Source organism: Lissotriton vulgaris, chromosome 2_2 (genome assembly GCF_964263255.1).
Source record: "Lissotriton vulgaris chromosome 2_2, aLisVul1.2, whole genome shotgun sequence".
Classification (NCBI taxonomy): domain Eukaryota; kingdom Metazoa; phylum Chordata; class Amphibia; order Caudata; family Salamandridae; genus Lissotriton; species Lissotriton vulgaris.
This window is the reverse complement of record NC_141688.1, coordinates 173,387,080-173,409,363: the sequence shown is the minus strand read 5'-3', so window position 1 is coordinate 173,409,363 and position 22,284 is coordinate 173,387,080. Positions and strand designations below refer to the sequence as shown.

Genomic DNA, 22,284 nt, shown 5'->3' with positions numbered 1-22,284 from the left:
GTCTGCTGCCTCTTGCGTTTTCTACGGTCGTTGGAGGCAAGCAATAACTTTATTTGTATTTTATCCGGACTGGGCTCGGGCCTTACAAAATGTTTCACACTCAATATCCCAGCCTCAGAGTGATTGTCTATAGTCGGGACTCGGTATGCGTATATTTATTCCTTGAGTAATCACAATACACCATTGATTGGGGTCATCAGTTCTCAGCAGTGTGTACATATCCGTCTCGGCATACTATGTACTATGACGTGGCGCTCATTATATGGCTACAGCCGCACACCCGCGCACGGCTACTTGGCCCTGTCACTCACTTTAGCTGTGCACTGAGACATGTGAAGTACCTGATGTGAGACGAAAATCACCATAGCTGTGTGTGCCCATCAATATCAGAGTACCTCTGTAGCGTTGTATTGTGGCACTTGTATAGCGCTTTCTAAACTTATTTGAGGCACTGTAGCGCTTAACCACAAGGCATCATTGCGTTACAGCGCTTGGCGGACCCGGGTGAGAAGGAAGGCACAGAGATCATATTTGATATTATTGTGTTATATGGTTACATCTTTTAGCGCCTCATGCCTCTTACGAGGCGCCGAAGAGGATCTCGACGGATGTCACGCAGAGGCGGTGTTTTATTGGAAGAGTGACGCATCGTATGATCGGAGTATAGGGGTATCGCGCATGTTCACCATGGTGATAGGGCGTCGAGGCGCTAGATTTCTGGGCTTAGATAACTCCGCACGTGACGGCGCCTTTTACTGCCCAGTGAGCCGGGTGTAGACAGTTTGGTTACGTCCAGTTTATCACGTAACGCTCAGAGGACCGTCACCTCATGTCTGCTATTTGCATCCATGGGTTATGAATATGTTTGTGCAACTACAGCAGTTTGGCACAGGAAAAGGGGGGCGGGTACCGCACCAAATACCGAATGAATGCCCAGATGATGCGAAATTAAAATTCTACACAAATATTATGGGGCACAGGAATGGAAGGGCAAGTGTCACTGAAGTGCCCCGAGGTCAGGAAAGCGCCTAGATCTGAAGAAAATAAGGGTTTCTCGGCATCTGTTCTGGGTCTCGCACCGGTCTGAATCCTGAACACGGGGCTCCTTGTACCCTACAACGCACTTTACTAAGGCTCCAGACACACGCATCATCCCTGTTACAATAAACAACTCCGTATAGCCTTGGTTTTGTCAATTTCAAAAGTGCAAGACACTGCATTAACCCACGGGGCTATCGCGTGGGTGTCCTAGTAAGGTGGGCGTTAGATGTAGATATGCACGTGCAGTGCTCTCGTGACTGAGATCGGACTGCACGCGCATGCATGTGTCTGCGAGTCCGGCTCGTTGCCACATCCCCCGTCTTTAGGGCTGATGCTGTGAGCGCGCTTTTGATGAATACACGACACTCCCCACTCACAATATTCGGGCGAGAGACTTGCACCTACTAAATAACGTATTTAAAGTTGAAAGGATGAGGGTGGCACATTCTGAATGTCTGTCGTGGCATTGGAGTTGAAAGGTAGCGTGACAAGAGGCTGGGCCAGGTGGACCCTGTGACAGTGTATGGAACGAAGCCATCAGAAGAGCCTCATAGTGTGAGGGACATAAAGGACTAGAAGCCCTTAGAGTGTGTGGGATCGGTCAGTCTGCCCAACCCACCCACCCACCTACCCATCCATCCAGCCATCCATACCTTCATCCTCCCACTCAGCCTCCCACCCATCCATCCATCTATCCAGGAACTTTGTTAAAACCATACATCTGAAAGCTTTTGATGGAAAATGATGATATAGGTGCCCTATGGGTATGTCTGACTGTAAGCTCGGAGTGAGACTATAGAGTTGGCGGCTTGGGAACATCATAATGCCCATATGTACAACCATGGTACCATCAATTCCCGATTGAGAGGAGCAGAGGATGTTTCATGCACCCGCAGGGGAGTCTGCCACAAGTCAGACTCGGCATCAATGTTCGGTCAGTTAGAACTATCCTTTCATTGGATTCGGACATAGGAAGTGAAGGTGCGGGAGATGTGCGGACACAGCTTTACAAATTCAAGGTGCGTTTCCTAGAAAGGTGCTTGAAGACGGCCATTTTTTAAAAACCATGTGTGAGAAGTAATGCAAATCGGAGTCTTAAGCGTCTGTGTTTATCGCTGGATTTCAGTTATTGTGTAAGTAAGGTAAAGAGAGGCGGGGCATTAAGTGTATGCCTTGTGTGTGACTCATTGTCTGATAAGGTGGGTGAGTTTCATGAGGGAGCCATTTTACAGAGTTTGGACCACAAGTAATTAGGTCAGATTTTCTTAGCTCAATCAATAGGGCAGCAGAACTAATTTTTCCGGTCTACACCTAAACGCATATTTGAGATACATCAATAAACCCACCAAAACACCCATCCATCTGCCCAATCCCGCCCACCCACCTATCCATCCATCCATCCATCCACTCACCCACCTATCCACCAATCCATCCGCCCACCCATCCACCCATACACCCATCCCCAATCCATCTTTCCATTCATCCTTTCATCCACCTAACCATTCATACATCTACCTACCAATTCATCCACCCACATACCCATCCATCCACCCACACACCCTACCACCCACCCACCCATCCACACACCCACCCACCCACCCACCTACCTATCCATCCACTCATTCACCCATCCATCCACCCACACACCCATCCATCCATCCACCCACCCATCCATCCATTCATCTGTCCGTCCATCTATCCTCTCTTGCCGTAGATGTGCATTTCTGTGTACTAATCTATCCGTATAGTCATGGATTTATAGAAAACTGCCCGTGGGACACAATGCGTTCATCCAGTGGGGAAGTGTTGTACAGCATTCAAGCCCAGCCCTGTGCTCCTGCCTGCACGTATCTGATAAACCAGTCCGGTGCACACCATATATTGTCTGACATCAAATAGGGCAGGCTTTTTCTTTAAGTTATTTGTTGTTTTAATTTAGCGTTTAAGCAGCCGAGTGGCTACTTCAGAGCACTTTTTGAGAGAGGGGTGATTGTCCACCGTTAGACAGAGATAGTGGGCACATGAGGGGAAGATGCAGTCCAGTCTGAGCAGTAAGGTTCTTAAGTCCTAGTTACATTACTTCAAACTAAGGATTACATTCAAATGGATCAGTTGATAAATGCAGTGAACACTTCTAGTTCTTTTCAACCATGTATTCGAAGCATACCATAAAATGAAGCAATGTCTTCGTATAGTGAGACTTTGCGTTGTTCTTAACATTAGGTGCAAAATTGGTATGGACATGTACTGTGTAGAAAAAAAAACTAGTTACTAAAACACATAAAATGTAAAGAAGCTAAAAAGCCAAGGGGGAAATGATAAAAACAACCCAAATGACAGACACAAGCCTGATGAATAATCAAAGAGCAGGTAAAAGAACAGGAAGTGTCTGAAGACTCCTCAAGAGGTCATCCTTTTGAGCATGGGCAACTCTAGGGGATGAAGCATCAACATTTATTCATACAAAGTTTTGGAAAGTGCTGGCACATCTCCCAGACACCTTCCACTACTGACAAGCAAATACAAACGAAAGGAAAGATGGGTTAGAGATGAGAATCCCTGACCCAGCCCCCTTCCATCTCTACCCTGGTACTCATGGTTCGAGCTGGAAGCTGCACTGAACACCTCTGTTCCCAACAGTCTCCTGAGTTGGAGGGAGCTGCCTTCAGCTCGTACCCAGAGGCGATGGTGGCCCCTATTTTTAGGCCCTTAACTAGGATGTTCTGTCGTGTTTGAGTCTCTCGACGGGGCATTGTTGGTTCAGCTGAGGCAAGTGATGGGCTGGCACATAGCAGAGGCCATGCCCTCATAGGTTTCATGTCTGCATGTGTTTTGATTTTACCTGGGTTTCACCCTGTGCGCTTGGCTCTCTCAGGACTAGCTCCCTGTGCTTCTGTGAATGAGGCAAAGGATGGCTGCCTGGCTCTGCACTAGGCTCTTCTAGACTACATCCCAATAACCCAGCCAGGCCACCGCCGGAGCCTGCATGAGCTCCTGGCTGGCATCAGTCTGAACCTGGGAATATCCTCAAAGACTTCACCACTCCCTCGCCTGGCTTGAAGTCGTGGACTAGAGGGGTCTGCTTAAGCACCAGTACCACTCAGCTCATGTCCTCCTCTACTGTGGGTTATGGGTTTCACATAACACTACCAAAGACCCATGCACAAATACAACCCCCTGCTACAAGCCATGCCTACCTTACATATGTGTAGAGTCTGTTCGATGAAGGACTCAAGGAGAGCATCATAAACCAGGAAGCAGGACGTTTCTCTTGCACCAAGTCATTAAATCTGAGCGCCTGGAGTTCCTTTGACCACAGGCTTTCAGACATCCCATTAGGACATGAGCTGTATGGCTAACATACCAGGACAACATAACACAACAAAGCATAACATAAATCAAGATAACATGAGATGACATCAGTTCATTTTTCATTTCACTTTAATCCTTGCAACGTTTTTCTTTTAAATGTGTCTCTAACATGGGTTTAAGAAGAATACAATTTCATTTTCAAAATGCTTTATTCGGTATGTATGAAATACAACCATATAGCAGCAACATAATTGAAAGAAAACAACATTCATTTGTTTACCAAATACCATCATTACATAATACAAGATTAAAAATGCAGATGCATCAGCTTTTCCTTCCAGTTGGGGCAGTATTTTCAGTTTGCTGTCTTAGTGATCGTCCAGAGGTAGATTATCTGCTCTTTCTGGGTAAACAAAATGTTCCTTTTCTGTAAGTTCATAAAACTGCTCATATAGGGTTTAGGAATGTGAAGAGGCAGTGCGAGTGAGTTCCATCTTTGATATGTGGGGTACTGTGCCCTAAAGCATTTTAGGAGTTAGCTGAGGCGTCAGTTTATATATATATATATATATATATATACATATATATATATATATATATATATATATATATATATATATATATATATATATATATATATATATATATATCTCCAATTTAGGGGAAATGTGCATAAGAAACAGCTGGGGAAGCATTAATCCTTTAAATGAAGCCCCACTCTGTAAATGTTAGCTATAGGCAGAAGTTTTTTTTGGGGTCATTTCTAAAATTGTAAAAGAAGGACATTTATGGTTTTATTGAAATTGTTCATGGGAGGTGCAATGCCACTTTTTAAAAATGTGAGATAATCATTGTATTTTTTGTTTTTGAAGTATCTTTGTTTTATTGTTCAGTAGTGTTTTAGTAGCGTTGCTGTGGATTCACTATTGAATTTAATGAATAAATAAAATAATACAACCCCTAAAAAATGTGTACCATCCAGATAATAGCGAGCCTCACATAGGTAGGTAACATTAGGTGTAAGGCAGTATTAAGAGATGATCCCTTTTTATCCCACCTTGCTACTCACACGTTCCTACTCCAGGGCAGATCACAAGGAGCGAGCGTGACCCAACCTCTCCAGTCTTGGCATGCCATTTCGTAATTCCACGCTTTTTGGGGGTTCTAGCTGGAGTTTGCCTTGAAAGAACCAACTGGACTAATTCACCTGCAAACAATGATTTGAAAAAGAAAGTCAAGAACTAAGTGAGAGTGAGTCCTGCCAACATGGAGCAATCTGCCAACATCAACTGTGCCATTGCAGACCCCGTGCCTGCATTGAAGCGCCAAGAACTTTTGCCTACTTCCAGTTAGGACACTTGAGGCTGCCTCACAGCCATCAACAGAGATTGATACATCTCTTCTGAAGTAAACACACATGGATGATTGACAGCTCTCGGCATCCCCTCTCTTGGAGATGTCACTGTGCAGCCTGCAAGGGACAGCAGTGGGCCCCAGAGGACCAACCGGTCATACTGGCCCCCTGTGGGATTTAGAGCTGGGCTCCAGGGCCACTGAAACCCAATCTGGATTCCAAGTTAGTAACATTGAAGTTACCAAATAAAAATGTACTAAGGATTCGTTTCATTAAGAATAATTATCATATTAGTTAATAGTTCTAAAGCCCTGAACTGTGTCTGGTACTTGGTGGCCTTATGGTGCCTAGAAGGCTGTGTAGAGGTAGTATCTTTGCAGCAACTAGTATTTTTAACAGAGGAGACTCTGAAATAGTTTTTATGACCAACAACACATAGTGCTTATTATTGAAATGGAGGACAAGCATCCATATAGAACATGGGAAAACAAAATAAACTTTCTAACAATATATATGGTAGTGCTTAAATCTGGGTTCATAGCACTTTATTCTGGGTTGATAGGCAACCACAGCCCAGGGACAGGGTGTGATTTACTGAACTGCATATTTTGGTCACAGCTACAACTGCTGGCTCTTTAGCCTCTGAAATACTGCGCTACCATTAAATAGAGTAGGAAACCAGAATTGTGATTTTAGCACCCTGTGTGATACTAGTGACAGGCGCAGGTAAAACCTTCACCTTCAAACACTGGAAATTGGAAAAGTTCCTCTTAGCTGGACTGAGTTTTCTGACTCCTAACAATCTCACCAATGTGTACGCTTCCTCACCGGGTGACCTAGACAAATAAGCAGTTTTGCCATCTGCAAGAAGTCCCACCCACGAATCTTTGCTAGTTTTGCACTTCTGTAACAATTTGAATTTGTAATTTGCTAATTTTGTAACTGCGTGCATACCTACTAGATGCAGTGTGTGATCTTGGACATACATTGATGTCTTAAGTACCTTTGTTCCCAAATTCTGAATATTGGAAATGTTGGGAACAAGTGCCCCGCAGCCTATGTCAAGCTCTACATGATATAAAAACAAAATGCCATGTTCAGCTCCAGGCTGGCATCTTGGTAAAATGCAGAATTGTTGAAGGTTGGTAGAGCCAGTTACAGGCCAGGCTGGGTTTCTGAAAAGCTGAATGTGTTCGGGGGAGACAGCCGCCTGTGTGTGGAGGCTGTGCCTCTGAAAGACTGGTTGGGTATCTACAGTCAGCCCCACATCACGCAGATACAGCAGGCTTATCTGCGTGCCCGCCCGGGGGCACCTGACGCCCTCCACAGACCGCAGGGCCGGGGCTCTTGACCCAGACGGTGGGGCTGCTCTGGCCCAGACACTGTGCCATACCTCGGCCCCTCCGGCCACAAGGACTTCGGAAGCGCCGAGGCCGTGGCCTGCTTTGATGGCAGCGAGAGATTTGCAAAACATCGGAGGTTATTGATGTCGATTGCGGAAGCCGCGATTTCCTCCTGGAGGGAAGCGCTGCTTATCAAAGGCCCTCTCGGGCCGCGCCGACCGGCGGAGGGGGCGTCCTTCGAACCAGCTGACCCTCGTTTGGATAATTGTCCTGGGAGCTTGGAAGTGGCGGCCGGGCTAGAGGGGGCGCGGATGGCCCCGACAGGCCAGGAAGCCGCCGCCGCTCTGCCCCAGGCCCTGGGATTAGAGCATGGCCGCGGTTACCCATCACTGAGGCCGCTGTCCTGGCGGGAGGTTTACACGGCTCTCGGCGGGACCCCTCTACTCTGGGGGCTGAGTAGAGGCTTCATGACGTCAGCTTCAGCACGCAACCCACGCACTCTCGGGTTCACAAGCAGTAGGCCGGCCGCTTCCTGCACCGTAGCACAGGTCGGGAGCGTTGTGACGTCACTACTCACCTGTAATACATGAGTACAAACGTTTAGAGAACTGCTTTTCATATTGTAGCCGAGATCCTACACCCCAACAGCCCTGAAATAAGAAGATAATATATGGGACTTTACACAGAAAAATAATAATGACAACAATATTAATATACATTTTTATAATAGCAGTAACGATACTAATTTAAATACTACGAACCACAGAGTAGTTCCAATACAACCAAAAATATAAATGTTATTATCAGCATTGCTGTTAGCAATACTACTACTGCTTAAACTCTGATATGAATAATATTAAAAGTCTACCAGCAGGAGTGCGTATACAACTACTCCCAGGACTGAAGTCATAAGTAGTAACAAAAATAGCACTACCATATTTCTAGAATTAGTAGTATAGGTAGTGGTTAAATGGTAATATTGCAATGACTGTTACTAATAGAAGAGTTTATACTAATAAAATGTACACTGAAGTACCTGTAATATTGCTAATATTACCAAAATATTGTAAACGAAATATCGACACTAACATAAATAATGGGTCGTATGACAGTGCTTGAACTTAATGCGCTCTCTTCTAATGTAATCAATATGTGTGTAGATAGACATATATATATACATATCTCTCTCTCTCTGTATATATAGAGTATATGTATATACACACACAAATATATTTTATTTCACTCATTCATGTCCAGGTAGATGTGTTCAACCACAATGGAGGGGACTCGCCTGATAGGTTCATGGAAAGCAGTGAAATCTATGTGATATATATCACCAAACACAACAGTAACATAAGCGAGCCACTCCAAAGTTGCTTGAAAATACTATTTAAGGTTACACAGTGCTACACTGGAGACGTGACACTTTTCAACCAGGAAGGGTGTTGATCACATGATCGTGCTTGCGTTTCCATAGTGATTTATGCGAACTTCATCATAGAAGTACAAAAAAGGCTATAAACGATGGGGAACCATTGTCATGGACATTTTGGTGTGCAAGAACAAATCACGAAGACCAGAAAACAAAAACATATGTAAGGCATACATCGCATCTAAATATCAAATTAATCACTAACATAGATTTTTCCATATCTTTTTCCTACTTCCATGGTGGAGCCAACTTTAGAGTTCATCGAATATATATGTGCAATCCCTCTCTATTGCTTGCTCTCTCTCTCTCTCTCTCTCTCTCTCTCTCTATCTCTACCTCTCTCTCTCTCTCTCTCTATATATATATATATATTCATATTTATCTAGATAGATAAAAAATAATATCAGCTTTCCACTGATTCCCTTACAGCAGTGGCCATCTTTTGTGATTTGTCTTCTTTTACGCCACCATCCTGCTCGTAGGTCTCTTTCTAGACATTTTTAAAGATTTTATATTATAGATCTCCTTTCCTAAACTTGAACCTTGTTTACAGCAAGATAGCTTAGCGGTTTCATGCAATGGTCAGTTCCCATGTTTAATGTTAATTCCCAGCTGGGCTGACTCGGCCAGTCATCCTTGTTGATAAAAGGGGTACCATGTACCTGCCAGTTGTAATTATTTATAGCTGAAATTTGGTATACTGTGCCCTAGCCAGAACTCTATTTAAACACAAGAATATGAGAGCTCGGCATCAGTGCTCATTTTGTAAAGAAATAAGTTCCAGAGCCCTTGTCAGGAGGCCATTTCAGGTTGCCCCTCACATTGCACATGCCAGTGCTGCCAATAACAGTACTAATACTACTACTAACCATCACACTCATACAAGTGTGACAGTATACACTTTTAGTATACATTAAACATGACTAATACCTGCTGCCAGAGCTATTCTCATTGCTTTGGGTGGAAGGCATTAGAGTTTTTTAAAAATAAATGTTTAATTATTTACGAACTGCTGTGGTGCTCAATACTATTTTAGAAAAACAGCACCACCATCTGGCTGGCTGTCAAAACTGCGAGTGTAGACAATTCAGAGCCGGTGAAGAGCTCCGTAAACCACTGGTTCAAATTAAGCAATGCCCGGGTATTCACCTTTCATCTTGATGTGGTTTGTATCATGTGTACTCTTAGGCTTACCTACACACTGCATGCATGGCACTTACTCCAGGCCAGCTCCCTCCTCACAGGAGTAGCACCTGCAGCTCGCAGCTGGACCCTTTAAGGATGAATGTCACGGCATCTGAAACCACGTTTCTCAGACACACGTGACATAATTCTGCGACAGCAGGATGTGTTATACCAGAACTGTGGCCTAAGCTTGCGTCGAGTTCCTTGACCTTTGCTCTGGGTGTGGGCTTCTTAAATTCTTGGATCTGGCTTTAGAGAACCTTCTGATGAAAATAATCTTTCGTTCATAAAATACCATTTTATATCAATATGAGAATAGAACTCTGACAATGCTGCCTGGCATTCAGCTGCATTTTATTGTCCACAATTTGTGGTCCTCATGGTTAGGTGGTGTGTGCCTCCAGCTGAAAAACGTGTTCCGTGAACTATTCGGGGTTTGAAAGAGAAACTGAACAGTAAATACAAACTGTACAAACCGCCTCTGCTCTGGTAGCAGGTTTCTGGGCTGTATTTTCTTTTAGAGCTGGTGAAATAGTATCAAAGCACAATGTGATTAGAAGTTTGCAAAACACAACTCTGTGTTGCCTAATGTGACCATAATGCTGATGGAGACCGCCTACTAGCCGTCTGCTACCCCGCACACTGCATTTACAATTCAACTTCACCTTTGCACTGCCTTTTTCAGTATCATGACTATCTGTAGAAAAATACGCCTTCATTAGAATTATAAAATGTGATGTAGCCTACAGAGTAACAAACCAGAGCTGCTTCTTTCCAACAAAGATGACAGTTTGGTGCTTGGCAAAAGCTGCCACATGGAGTCACAATCTTACTCAGAACAAAACACAAAATAAATGATCACACATGAGATTCACTGTTAACACAATACCAGATACACAAAAACGACTATTTCCAGGTAGGTCTTCCTAGCATCAAGCTTTCAATGTGGGCCTGCTTGGAAACACCGTAACACACTTCTAAAGCTTTGGTGGGATGGGGAATGATCACAAGGACTGAGATAGAATCCCTCAGCCATAAGGCTGGCAACGTAGCTCACTGGGTTGTGTGGCTGCTGCTGAGATATGTGTGTAACGTAAATGTCAAAATTTAGAAGCCGTTCATCATTTGCAGGTGACCAAAAGCAGTGACATTTAGTCGGGCAGTAAATAATAATACAATTTATTGTATATTGTGCATTGAAAAAAAAATCTTTATTATCATATATCTCAAATTGCCCTACCACATGGGTGAGCAGCTCACAACATACTCTTTTTGGCAGTCTGATTCTTGCAGGTTTGCCGTCCCTTCTATTAGAGACTACGAGTACCATAATGCACTGCACGACGCACTCATCGCCTGCCTGGGACATGGGAAGGGCGGCCGTGTAAGCGTGAAGGTGCGTTTCCCCCTCACATGCTCTCGTCCAGCCCTGTCAGGCAGCTGCCAGAGGCCCCTGGATGACAAACCGGCGGGATTATGCGCTTGACTCCGGCCGCCCTGCATGGCAGTTTAGCCCCTGCAGACCCCGGCGGCAGCTTTGTCCCGAGACAGAAACAGCCGGCATTGTTACTGCTTTTTTTCTCCCCCCCTTCCCCCCCTTAAAGCTCCGTGTCGCTCTACAACCTCCCTCTGAAAGGCATTAGCAGGGATTTAGGTCTTTCTTTTTCATGGGATTAAACGAACTTCTAGTTCAATGGTATTTTCTTTCATTCAGAAACTGTTCAATCGCCAGCAAGGCTGGCATTTGTTTGAGGATGTTTTAAAACTTGTTAAGGGGCTGTAATGTGCCCCTAAATTGTGCTGCTAGCACAATTGTTGTTCTACCTCTTATGGTTAAACCCCATTCATGTCACGAAACATTTAGTAAGGTAAACAGGCATTGGTATGTGTGTGTGTGTACAAACATTTGGACATAGATGTTTTTCTTCTGTAGATGCACCATTCGCAAAAGTCTGTGGACATATCTGGAGCTTAGCATAGTTTTTCTCTTTGAGACTCCAGCGTAACAATTGTGACTTTTGGGACTATAAATGTCACACACACCCTTATCTCAGAGTGACAGAATGGTTCTGCATAGCATAAACTTCTCACAATATAGTCTTCTTCTGCTTCCTAATACCACTGTGCATAAGCGAGCCACACAAAAACTAGTGGAAGAAATGTCTGACAACTTTGACAGTATGTGTAGACAAGTCTTGCAATTGCAAGAGGAAACCTTAAACTACAAAAAATATATATATGTATCTCATCTTAATTCGGCTCAGTCGCTTAGAGCGACACTATTCTCTATGTGCAGTAAAATTATCTTGCAACAGAAAATAAGTTTTCAACTTTAAAGTAGTACATTTTGCTTTAAAGTTGAAATAAAACTTTGTAAAAATGTTCGCTTCACTTTAATGATTGTTTTAACAATATCAGGTGTCTCTGCCTTTAAATTTGTAGATAGATGGATGCATAGACAGACAGACAGACAGACGGACAAACAGACAGACAGGACGGACAGACAGACAGACAGACAGACGGACGGACGGACGGACGGACAGACAGACAGACAGACAGACAGACAGACAGACAGACAGATAGATACAGATAGACAGATAGACAGAGAGCGAGATAGATGAGAATCACACAGATATATTAAATTTTCCAATTCCCACTGAACGTCAACATACTTATTAATAAATAGCAACATACAACTAAACACCTTGGGTGCTACTGATAATTCCCGCTGGGTGCTGCATTTCTCAAAATCCCATTGTTCATGACAAGGTCAACTCGTCATAAGCACAGGGCAGGTAAAACCCATGACGAGTTGACCTTATCATGACCTTTTCTCCTTTATGAATCTGCAGAAACTTTACCCTTACGAACGCCCTTCTACCAGTTTGTTATTACGCTCAAAAGTTTGTTCCCCATGGCTAAACCATTTGTAGTTTTAAAGACGTGTTAAGTAATGTAGATCGTCTCCACAAGTGTGCACAAAACTGATATTACGGACCGCGCTTTCACAACTTCAGCCATCTTGGTTTTGATTGGATTGCACTTCTCTCACCTTGCACCAGTGCTGCAGCCAGACTGTACCTGGGATGAGGCTAAGACCAGTACCCTGGCCCCAGCAACACACTCGATTGGCTTCCTGTTAATGTCACAGGCAGGCTTCTTGGAATTGGCTCGACCACAAGGAACAGGGGGTTGTGCAAGATTCAATGGGGATGTGAAGGACAGTTTTCAGACAAGTTGCTGAGAGCATGTCACACACAAAATGGGTGTTTGTCTGAGAAAAATGGCTACCAGGCAGAAACAGGGAAATGATGGGGCACAATTGTCAATTTTATTTCCACAAGGAGAGTACTGGCTTTCATTCGCACTGCTCCAATGCTTTTTATGGACAACTACCAGGACTTCTCAGCAGCAAACAGGTAATCTGGGGCGTGGAGTACCTGTACGTCAATATTTCTATTTCAAGCACTTGCAGACAAGTTCCTCAAGTCATTTATGGCTGCACGTTGTTTAGTGGTTGGCAGTCGTGTACTATTGTTTCCTCTCTGCAAGTGCTTGAAATAGAAATATAGACGTACAGGTACTCCACGCCCCAGATTACCTGTTTGCTGCTGAGAAGTCCTGGTAGTTGTCCATAAAAAGCATTGGAGCAGTGCGAATGAAAGCCAGTACTCCCCTTTCCAAATTAGAGAGGTGCAGGTACTGGGTTCTTGATAGTCCCTGCCCACTTAAAGCACTGCTATCAGTGACACCCTAAGGTGCAAATGCTAGGATCCCCCTGAGTGGTTGCAAGTCCACTTTCCCATCGGCTGCCATTATGACACTATCCTGTAGCTAAACGTTCTGCCCCTGATGGGCGTGGCATCCAGAGCAGGGCGGGGCATCCGAAGGAAGGAAGATGTGCCAGTGAAGAAAGACTTAAATCGGAGAAGTTTACCAGTCGTCACGAAAACTACAAATTGCCAGCCTCACCTCACTTCACAGGTGTAGTTGTAACTCCACGCACCTGTACAATCTCACATAGTTGTAACTTGCGCTATTTTTCTCCATTTGTTTTTTGTGGCAAGAACTGTTTGGCACGAGCACAAATACATATTTATATTTGCATATTGCCTTATTTGGCTTCAGTCACTCTCCTCTAACCATTGCACTCTACCGAATGATTTGCTCATGTTCCACTTTGATTTCTGCTGCAACAAAACTTTATTACTAAAGAACCAAGGCAAAGCAGCACACTGTATAAATGCATATCATGGTGACCAGTAGTAACTTGGTACAGATGGGCCCAGACAAAAGGAAATAACAGCAGCAGACCTGCCAAATATTATGACCCTAGGTTTTTAATTAACACTCGGAAAGAGATCTTGTAAAACTCTGTGCCACCATTGCTTCAGTTGGAGGTGCCAAGAGGCAATCAGGTCTACTTTGTACAAGAAATAATTCACGTAAACCGAGACCCACTTCTGTGAAAACCAAAATCCAAACATTAAATATTGTTTTCTAGAACCCATGTACTAGTGTGACAACCTAAACAGAAAAATATGCTTTTCAGACCTTATCTACGAATTCTTTGACCCCCTATTTGGAAACTAAATCCACTCTCTTGTTTTCCTTTGTATTTTAAACAGGGCAATTAGCCAGAACCATTCACTTCTTGTGCTCATGAGCACTGGCATGGTTTTCATCCCAAGAACTGAACCATTTTGACCCTAGGATTTCGTACAAAGTTGATTTGGCCTTCACGTGCAAGGAATCCGATTAAAGATCAGAGTTTTTAAACTGAAAACAGATGTTCTATCACATTCAGACAGCAGGTTCGAGCGATCCAATGAGACCAGGAGATGTGTTATTAGAGGTTAATGTAATCACAAACAGTTTGATCCTATGTATAGAATTTGAAACAACAATTTGATCTCAGCGGACCACGCCTTTATCGAAGCAAAGGTGTATACAGCTCTGCATATATAGACAAACATGTACAGAGTATACCTCATTTTATGAAATGTGGCCAAATGCACTGCGCCATATGAAGACATTGTGGACTATCAGACAAATGGAGGAGATTAAAACACAAGATTATTTCTACGTCCATGACCAGTGAGTGGGAACCCAAAAGTACTGAGGTCTCACTTCAGCAACAGGATTTGAAATCTCACTTCCAATAGTTTATAGATGGTGTTTGTAGCAAAGAGAAGGCCTGACATTGATTAGAAAGGACCTTTTAAAGGTCCTTGTTTCAGTGGGTTTGGGACCTTGTTACAGTGCGTAAGGGACATTTTGGGACAGTGTGACCAATACAGGAGAGGGCAGTTACCAACACTGATACCTCCATGCTCCTTCCCTGCCCACTATCACTTGCACTAAATGTATGCCACATAGTTAAAAAAGAAAGGAAACACAATAAAAAAAACAAAGAAATTAAACTGCAATCGTGCAGCACAGTCGCGATTTGCCGCACCATACCAATGACATCACACGCGCGCGATGCACTGCAGTGGTGTTGACTGCAAGTATGTAACGATGAATGCGTACATATGGCTGCCACACCAATGTGTGCTTTATATACAGTGCTAGGTGTAAAGTGCATTCAGCGTGTGTTTCTTAATTTATTAATTTCCTTAATGGAAATCTCCACAACCAAAGGCGTTAATACAATATGTACAAGGAAGCATAGCCTGACATGGCATTGTGTGCTTTATATGGAGGAACATGTGGAAACGGGCAGGGCAATAGATCATTTTCATTCTGTAAAATTTGGGGAAATCGTCATGGTGAAGTCGGCTTTAGAAACTGATCCTGGGCAAGGAGAAACCTTATTGGCAATATGGCCATCAGTACTGTGGCAAAGGGAACATTCATCAAAGAACATTTTAATTTGATGATTAGCTCTGCTGTTTGGTATCTGAACCTATAACATAAAAAACCGTAGTATTAGCAGTAACCTACACCTATCCCATTGCGAGGAACAGCTTGGCACCCAGAGCAGACGCTACGCCCAACCACCAGCTCTGGGCTATTTGAGCAAAGCTAAAACATATTGAGCCATTTTGGCAGAAATGAGCATCACCCATGCCAGGTTGGTAGCTACGCATTTTTAAGAGGAGCACATGTAACATTTTAGCAGATACATAACAATTTACTATTGGCTCCCTGACATGTTGTTTCTGATACAGCATATATATGATATTTTTTCTCTTGGCACAGAATTTTTTTATCTCAATTTTGTCTGTGGAGATCCCTATAGTAGACAGACATTGAAACGCCTGGGGCACAAAGGTGTTTACCTGCTGGGCGTTTCTGAGCGTTAATCGACCAAAATGCCAAAGGTAGTTGAAGTGACCATTTGACCACACACAAGCACACACACATGCTTAGACTATGAGTCTCTCACACACACACACACGTGCTTAGACTATGAGTCACACACATGCTTAAAATACACACACACTTACACATTCACCTACAAGCATGCGAACAACATACATTTAAAAGCATTTTTTCTTACCTTAGCAGTCATATATGGCCATATTCCAGCTCATTATACTCCATTTTTATTACACTAAAAGTGAATCATATTATTCACCATTGGTGTAATTATAATTTGGCATAAAACCATGAAAATAGTGCACCAGTGAGTTCCAGGCACTGATGTTGGCACCACTGAGACTAGGGGTCGCAAAGGCAGTAGCAGAGGTAGCAAGGGATAAGACGGTGGTCGCAGCTGTGACCCCTGGCAACCCTTAAATAACGTCCAAACGTGTTCTCAGTGGTACTCTGGCTTACATTCGCTCACCAGTTCCTGGAAAAGTGAGTTCCAGCCATCGTTCTTCTGACAGGCGCTTCTTGTGTATTATGGAGGCGCTATGGAACATTCTGCTAGGAGAGCCTTTACAGCACCGGCACATGGCGGTCTCACCTGCTCTGTCTGAAAATGAGTCCCCCAGTTTGCCATCACAAGCTTAGATAATGAGGTGAACGTGGCTGGCCTGTAACAGGCCTTGTGGCTGAAGCACTCTGGGCTGAAGAGCTCACATCTAGTGGTTATGATAGTTTGGGAGTCAGGGGTAAGGTCTTTGGCAGTGTTGTGGTTAAGACAACCAGTTTGGTTTGCGGAGCTGAGATCCTGTGGTTAAGGTAGTTGGTCTGGAATCAGGGTTAAGTCTTATTGGATAGGACACTCGGTTTGGCATTATCATTTTCAGTACTCTGAAATAGTTATTAGGTTTGCATTGAGGATTATGGCATTTATAGTTATTCATTTTAGTTTACGGCCCTGTGTTCTTTACACCCAGTTATTGTCTTCTGCTGGGATCCTTGTATTTACAGACTAATACAAGTCTCCTTCATGCAATAACCCAGGTAAAATGTTATCATCCAAAAGAGATTCAGCCAACATACAACCCGATTCACTCAAAAATGAAATAGAAAAATCCCCAGTGACACATCTACCTGTGTGGCACATGTGGTCGGACAATAAAATGAAAAATAAAAAGACATATTTCATACTCGATTTTATAAAATGTTTAAGTTGCTTTCTAAAGCCTGTCTACTGGAGGGCAGTGCTGTGCAGGCTAACCTTCTTCTCCAGCTAGGAGCTGCTCTTTTGATGGTGGGCGCTATACTCAGGCATGTTTCTTTGCCCTCTTTTGCAGGCATACTGGAGATAACAGCGGTGGACGTTGGCAACGTGGCCATCAAAGGCTTGTTCTCCGGCCGCTACCTGGCGATGAACAAGAAGGGGAGACTCTACGCTTCGGTAAGCCTGGCGCTCCTAAAACTACACCTGGATTCTGTTTGCACTAACAATGTGCCTGGAGGCAGGCACCCCAACCAGCTTTATGTTTTCGAACAAACCTTTACACTAACCACTGATAAACCATAGATGTGGCAATTTCTGTTGTTCTTTAATTATCTCTGTTACTAAAAATGCAACTTGCTTTCTATTGACTTTTTTTTGCTACAAGTGAGTGACTGTGAAGCCAATAATCTATAAGGAGGCACCTTTATTTTGTATTTGCAAACAGTGTGAATCACTAATTTTGTCCAATTGTAAATCCAAAATAGTCATTTCAAGATGTATGAAAGGCTTTGTAGTCGCAATTTTAGATAATTGCAAAATAGCGATAATCAAACACTGCGAGTGCATATAGCGAATCGCAATTTGTGATTCTCTTAGCACATGTACTAAGCATTTTCTAAATGCAAACTGTGCATGTAGGAATATGCTTTTACCATCGACTTCAAGTCGATAGTAACCATGAGCAAATTTAGAAATCAACACAAAAATGCATTTTTCAAAGTGACATGTAGTTAAGCATGAGCGAATTTTGCGGATCTCGCGTTCGCGAATTTTGCGGATTTGCGGATTCGCAATCCGCAAAATCCGCGAATTCCCGCGAATTTGCGGATTTTTTTTTTTTGTGTTCGCCCGTGTTTCTGCCAGTTCGCGAGGGTTTTGTACACTTTCGCAAACTGCGAACTTACCTGTCGGGTCGCAAGTTTCGCGAACTTGTTGTTTCTACGTGTCCAGCCTGTTTGGGACACTCTTCTTCATCACTGCCACTCTCTGTCACCACTGCCACTCTCTGACTACTCATGCCACCCTCTGGCCCACCCATGCCACCCTCTGTTTCATCACCACACCCTCTGGTTGTCCAGTGTACATTATTTTCGGCAAAGCAAAGCACACCTTCCCTGCCTCAAGTGACCTGAATTAATTTGGGGCTGATTCATGTGTCACAGAATATTTTTTTAGCTGGCACCTGCTTCCTTAGTGCGCCCTGATTAGTGATCTTTTGCACTTGCTAAGTGCTTTCATTGTTGCAAAATTAGTTACAACACCTGCCCTGCCCCAACTGACAATAATGAATTAGGGGCTGATTAATGGATTTTAACTTCCAGCCTGGCTCCTGCTTGTCTCCCTTAGCTGTAATTCAGGACCTTTGTGGCATATGTGTAACTATTCTGAGGTTCAGAGCAGGGTCACATAATAGTTTCAACTGGCAACTGAACTCTGGAGGGGCCCCTCAGGAAGCACTCCAGGAAATGGCTACTAATGACGAGCCTGAACTTTTGAACCTGGTAAGTAGTTACTTTCAGTTTTGCTAAGATCGTATTTCTGCAATTTTGCACTTATTCGCGGGGCGCGAACTCACGCGAACAGTGCGAGCAGTGCGAGCAAAATCCGCTGCTCGCGGATTTGCGGATTTTGCGGGAAATTCGCAAATCTCGCGGATTGCGGATTTCCCAAAAATCCGCAAAATCCGCGAGCGGAACGGATTTTCCGCCCATGCCTACATGTAGTGCATAACTGCCTCTAGGGAATGTGCGCACTTTAGATGTACACATTTCTTATTTTTTGGTGCTGCTTCAGGGGAGCCATATGTTCCCAAACACCCTTACGTAATTTGCATTACTTAATTTGCAATTACCAATTAGATAATCGCAAATTAGCGAATGCAAAACCGTTTGGGCCCAAAGGAACAAATGAAGTAGTATTACCTAATAGTGATTACCTATTTAGCGTAACCCTATTTGGTAATATTAATTGATTGCTAAATCTTTGGCGATTCCATAGAAACATAAGTATTTTGCGATTACCAAATTCCTATTCGTTAAAAATCGCTATTTGGTAAAAGCAAAATGCCATTTTGGTACATGTGGCTCATTATCTTTATAATGATGGTATAATACAAACTGTAGACAGTTTGCATGTCCTTTAGTGTCTTATTTGTAGATCAGCATGAACCTCATAGGTAGATGGTCAGTAGAACCCCCGACCACTACCAATGGGCAGAGGAAGCACACTTCCCTTAATGGGCCTGGAGGGGTCCTTGAGGTATGCATAACTGATTTAATTCTAACCACTACTACAGAGGTAAAAATGAAGCCATATACCCAGGTATTCATGCTATGCAGGTCTGTAGAAAATCTGCTTTTGTTTCCTGCGGGAATAGCATCTTCCACTATGCCAGGCATACTTGCTACCTGGCCCACTGAGTCGAATGCAGGTTCCAGGAGAGAATGTCTGAGCCTGCTTTATTTTCTGTGTCACATCTGGAAATACTAGGGGGCAGATTGATGTTAACTGGCGCATCCCCAGGGATGCGCCCGTTAATGTGCGCCACAGTGTGCCACAGCTACGCCACCCATGGTGCGCCGTATTTACAATGAGGCGCACCGTGGTGCAAAAACGGCACAGATGCATGACGCATCTGTGCCGGAAATGTGGCGCATTGCTGAAGTTGCGTCGCAAGTGCTACGCAGCTCCAGCAAGGCTCAGGGGTGTCCCATCTACACAATGCTGCGTCAAGACCTACGCCTGCTTCAAGCAGGCGCAGGGTTTTGATGCAGCATTACTCTGAAAGTGACTGAGTGAAATCTTATAGATTTCACTCAGCCACTTTCAGGAGGCGTTCCTGTGCAGGAACGCCCCCCCCCCCCCCCCCCCCCCTGCGCAGGAACGCCTCCTTATGGCACAGGGCTTTACAACGTGATGCATCTCCTTTCACATTTCAGTCGCTGCCTCGTGCATGCAGTTGCATCACGTGCAGAGAGGTCCTTAATAGTGAGATAATCTGTAAAATCAGTAGCAGTCCGCAGGTAAACAGTACATTTAATTATTTATTGATTGATTGGTTTGTTAAACGTGCATTTTACAAACTCAACTATAGCAGAGTAATTTGCATTGACAGGAACAGAGAGAAAGACAACTGATGGTCGAGTTTTGGTCAGAAATGTACTGGACTTTCCACCATAATTGACACTTTCGACCAATACCACATACCCAGTTTCCGCTAGGCAAGCCTCTGCCAAGATCCTTCTGCCCATAATTTACCAAAGACCAGGAAAACTAAATGAATTCTCTTTGTATGTGCTTATCCATATACTTGTGCCTCTTTATGTAGCCACAATAGGGTGAAGTGTTTAAGTTGTCCAAAAGATGTCACCTACATTTTGTTCACATCTTACGTGGTTACTAATAAACCAACACTCTAAAAATGTATTTAAGACAGTTCCAAGGAGTTTGGAACTATATGGCCTGTTTCACATTCAGTCTAAGCGCAGAACTGCTGTATAGTTGACAGGGCCAAGTGGTCAGACTTTGGGACAAGGTCCCTGCTAATTATGTGTATCCTATGAGGCACCTTGTTATGTCTGGTGACTTGCATGTACTTAGCTGTTGTAGGATCACATCCACAGCTTTAGCTCACCTTGTTTGTGTGTAATTCTGACACAGATCAGAGCTGGTGTCCATTGCCTGTTTCCTTTCCCAGACGGATAATTGCATATGCAGTCTATATATGGCACAGGATCCTCCTAGGCAGGATGTGTACAGTCTGCTAGAGCAAGTAGAAAGGTGTGCACTCTTTAAATTAATCTGTGTCCTCACAACAATACACACTTATGTCTCCCCCTTTCTCTTCTCCCTTTTAGGAGACCTACAATGCAGAATGTGAGTTTGTGGAGAGAATTCATGAACTGGGGTACAACACGTATGCTTCCCGGATCTACCGGACAGTTCCGACCGGAGCTGGGACTAAGCGTAAAGCCAGTGCAGAAAGGCTCTGGTATGTTTCCATCAATGGCAAAGGGCGGCCCAGACGTGGATTCAAAACACGCAGGACACAGAAATCTTCCCTGTTCCTGCCCAGGGTGTTGGACAATAAGGACCACGACACAGTACGACTATTTCACACAAACGCTGGATTCAGAGATAGTATCGTAAAGCCGTCCAATAGAAATGAGCGGAAAAAGAGAGGTCACTGAAGAGGATTTGAGGAACGAACTTAGCTCTGACGAGGATGCCTGCGTGGACTACTTTGCAACGTGGACAACTTTGCAATAGTAGATCATAACATTAACATCGGCATTATGGTGCGTTGATGGCCATGCTATGAAAACTATTTAGTTTTAGATATTTTAGAAAGATGTTGTCTAAAAGTCTTATAGCATGGAAGAGGGATAAGGAATTCCAAGGTAATCCTTGCAACCATGTCCTCAATGTCTTCTCATCTGTGGGTCTCTTTGTTTCTGGAGTGGTCCGCGGTGGAGTTGGTTGTCTACACGGCTTGTGAAGTAATAAAGTGGAAAGCTGTATCATGAGAGCATAGCACTTTCTCAATCCACTCATCTGATCCACAGCAGGGACAAGACAATATTACAGAGAACGTAAACCAGTCTACCTTTGAGCTACTGTATACGCTGCAGCTAAGTTTGAAATATATATGGACGAAGGCATCAAAAAGTGACTAAATGAAGCTAGAACTAAGTGGGACATCCACAGGAGCAGACCACTTTTTATCTAATACGTATTTATTTTTTTGTACTGTTCTCGCGATTACTTCAGCCATTGTATCAGTCCTGATTTCCCATGAAATTACAATAGACTGACATGAAAAGGATTATAGAAGTAAGATGTTCTAACAGTAATACAAATTATTAGAATTTGTAAATTAAAACTCGAAGAAATTGTATATTGTCTTGATGTGTTATTTAAAGGAGCCACTGTAAAAAGAATAGGAAGAATATTATGCTCAATGTATTAAAATAGATTTTAAATTCCATGCAAAGTTTTGCAGAAAGTAATTATTAATGTACAGCCCATTTCTGTATGA

General features: G+C 43.5%; 1 protein-coding gene across 1 annotated transcript in view; it reads left to right on the top strand.

Annotated features, from left to right (window-relative positions):
• The window catches only part of LOC147729194 (fibroblast growth factor 3-like), a 28,067-nt gene extending 6,224 nt beyond the window's left edge, over nt 1–21,843 (top strand). The window contains exons 2-3 of the mRNA XM_086959884.1: nt 17,320–17,423; nt 21,104–21,843. Of these exons, the coding sequence (XP_086816010.1) occupies nt 17,320–17,423; nt 21,104–21,436 (437 nt within the window). The 3' untranslated portion in view covers nt 21,437–21,843. The remainder of the gene's footprint in view (nt 1–17,319; nt 17,424–21,103) is intronic.
• Nucleotides 21,844–22,284: the final 441 nt, after the last annotated feature.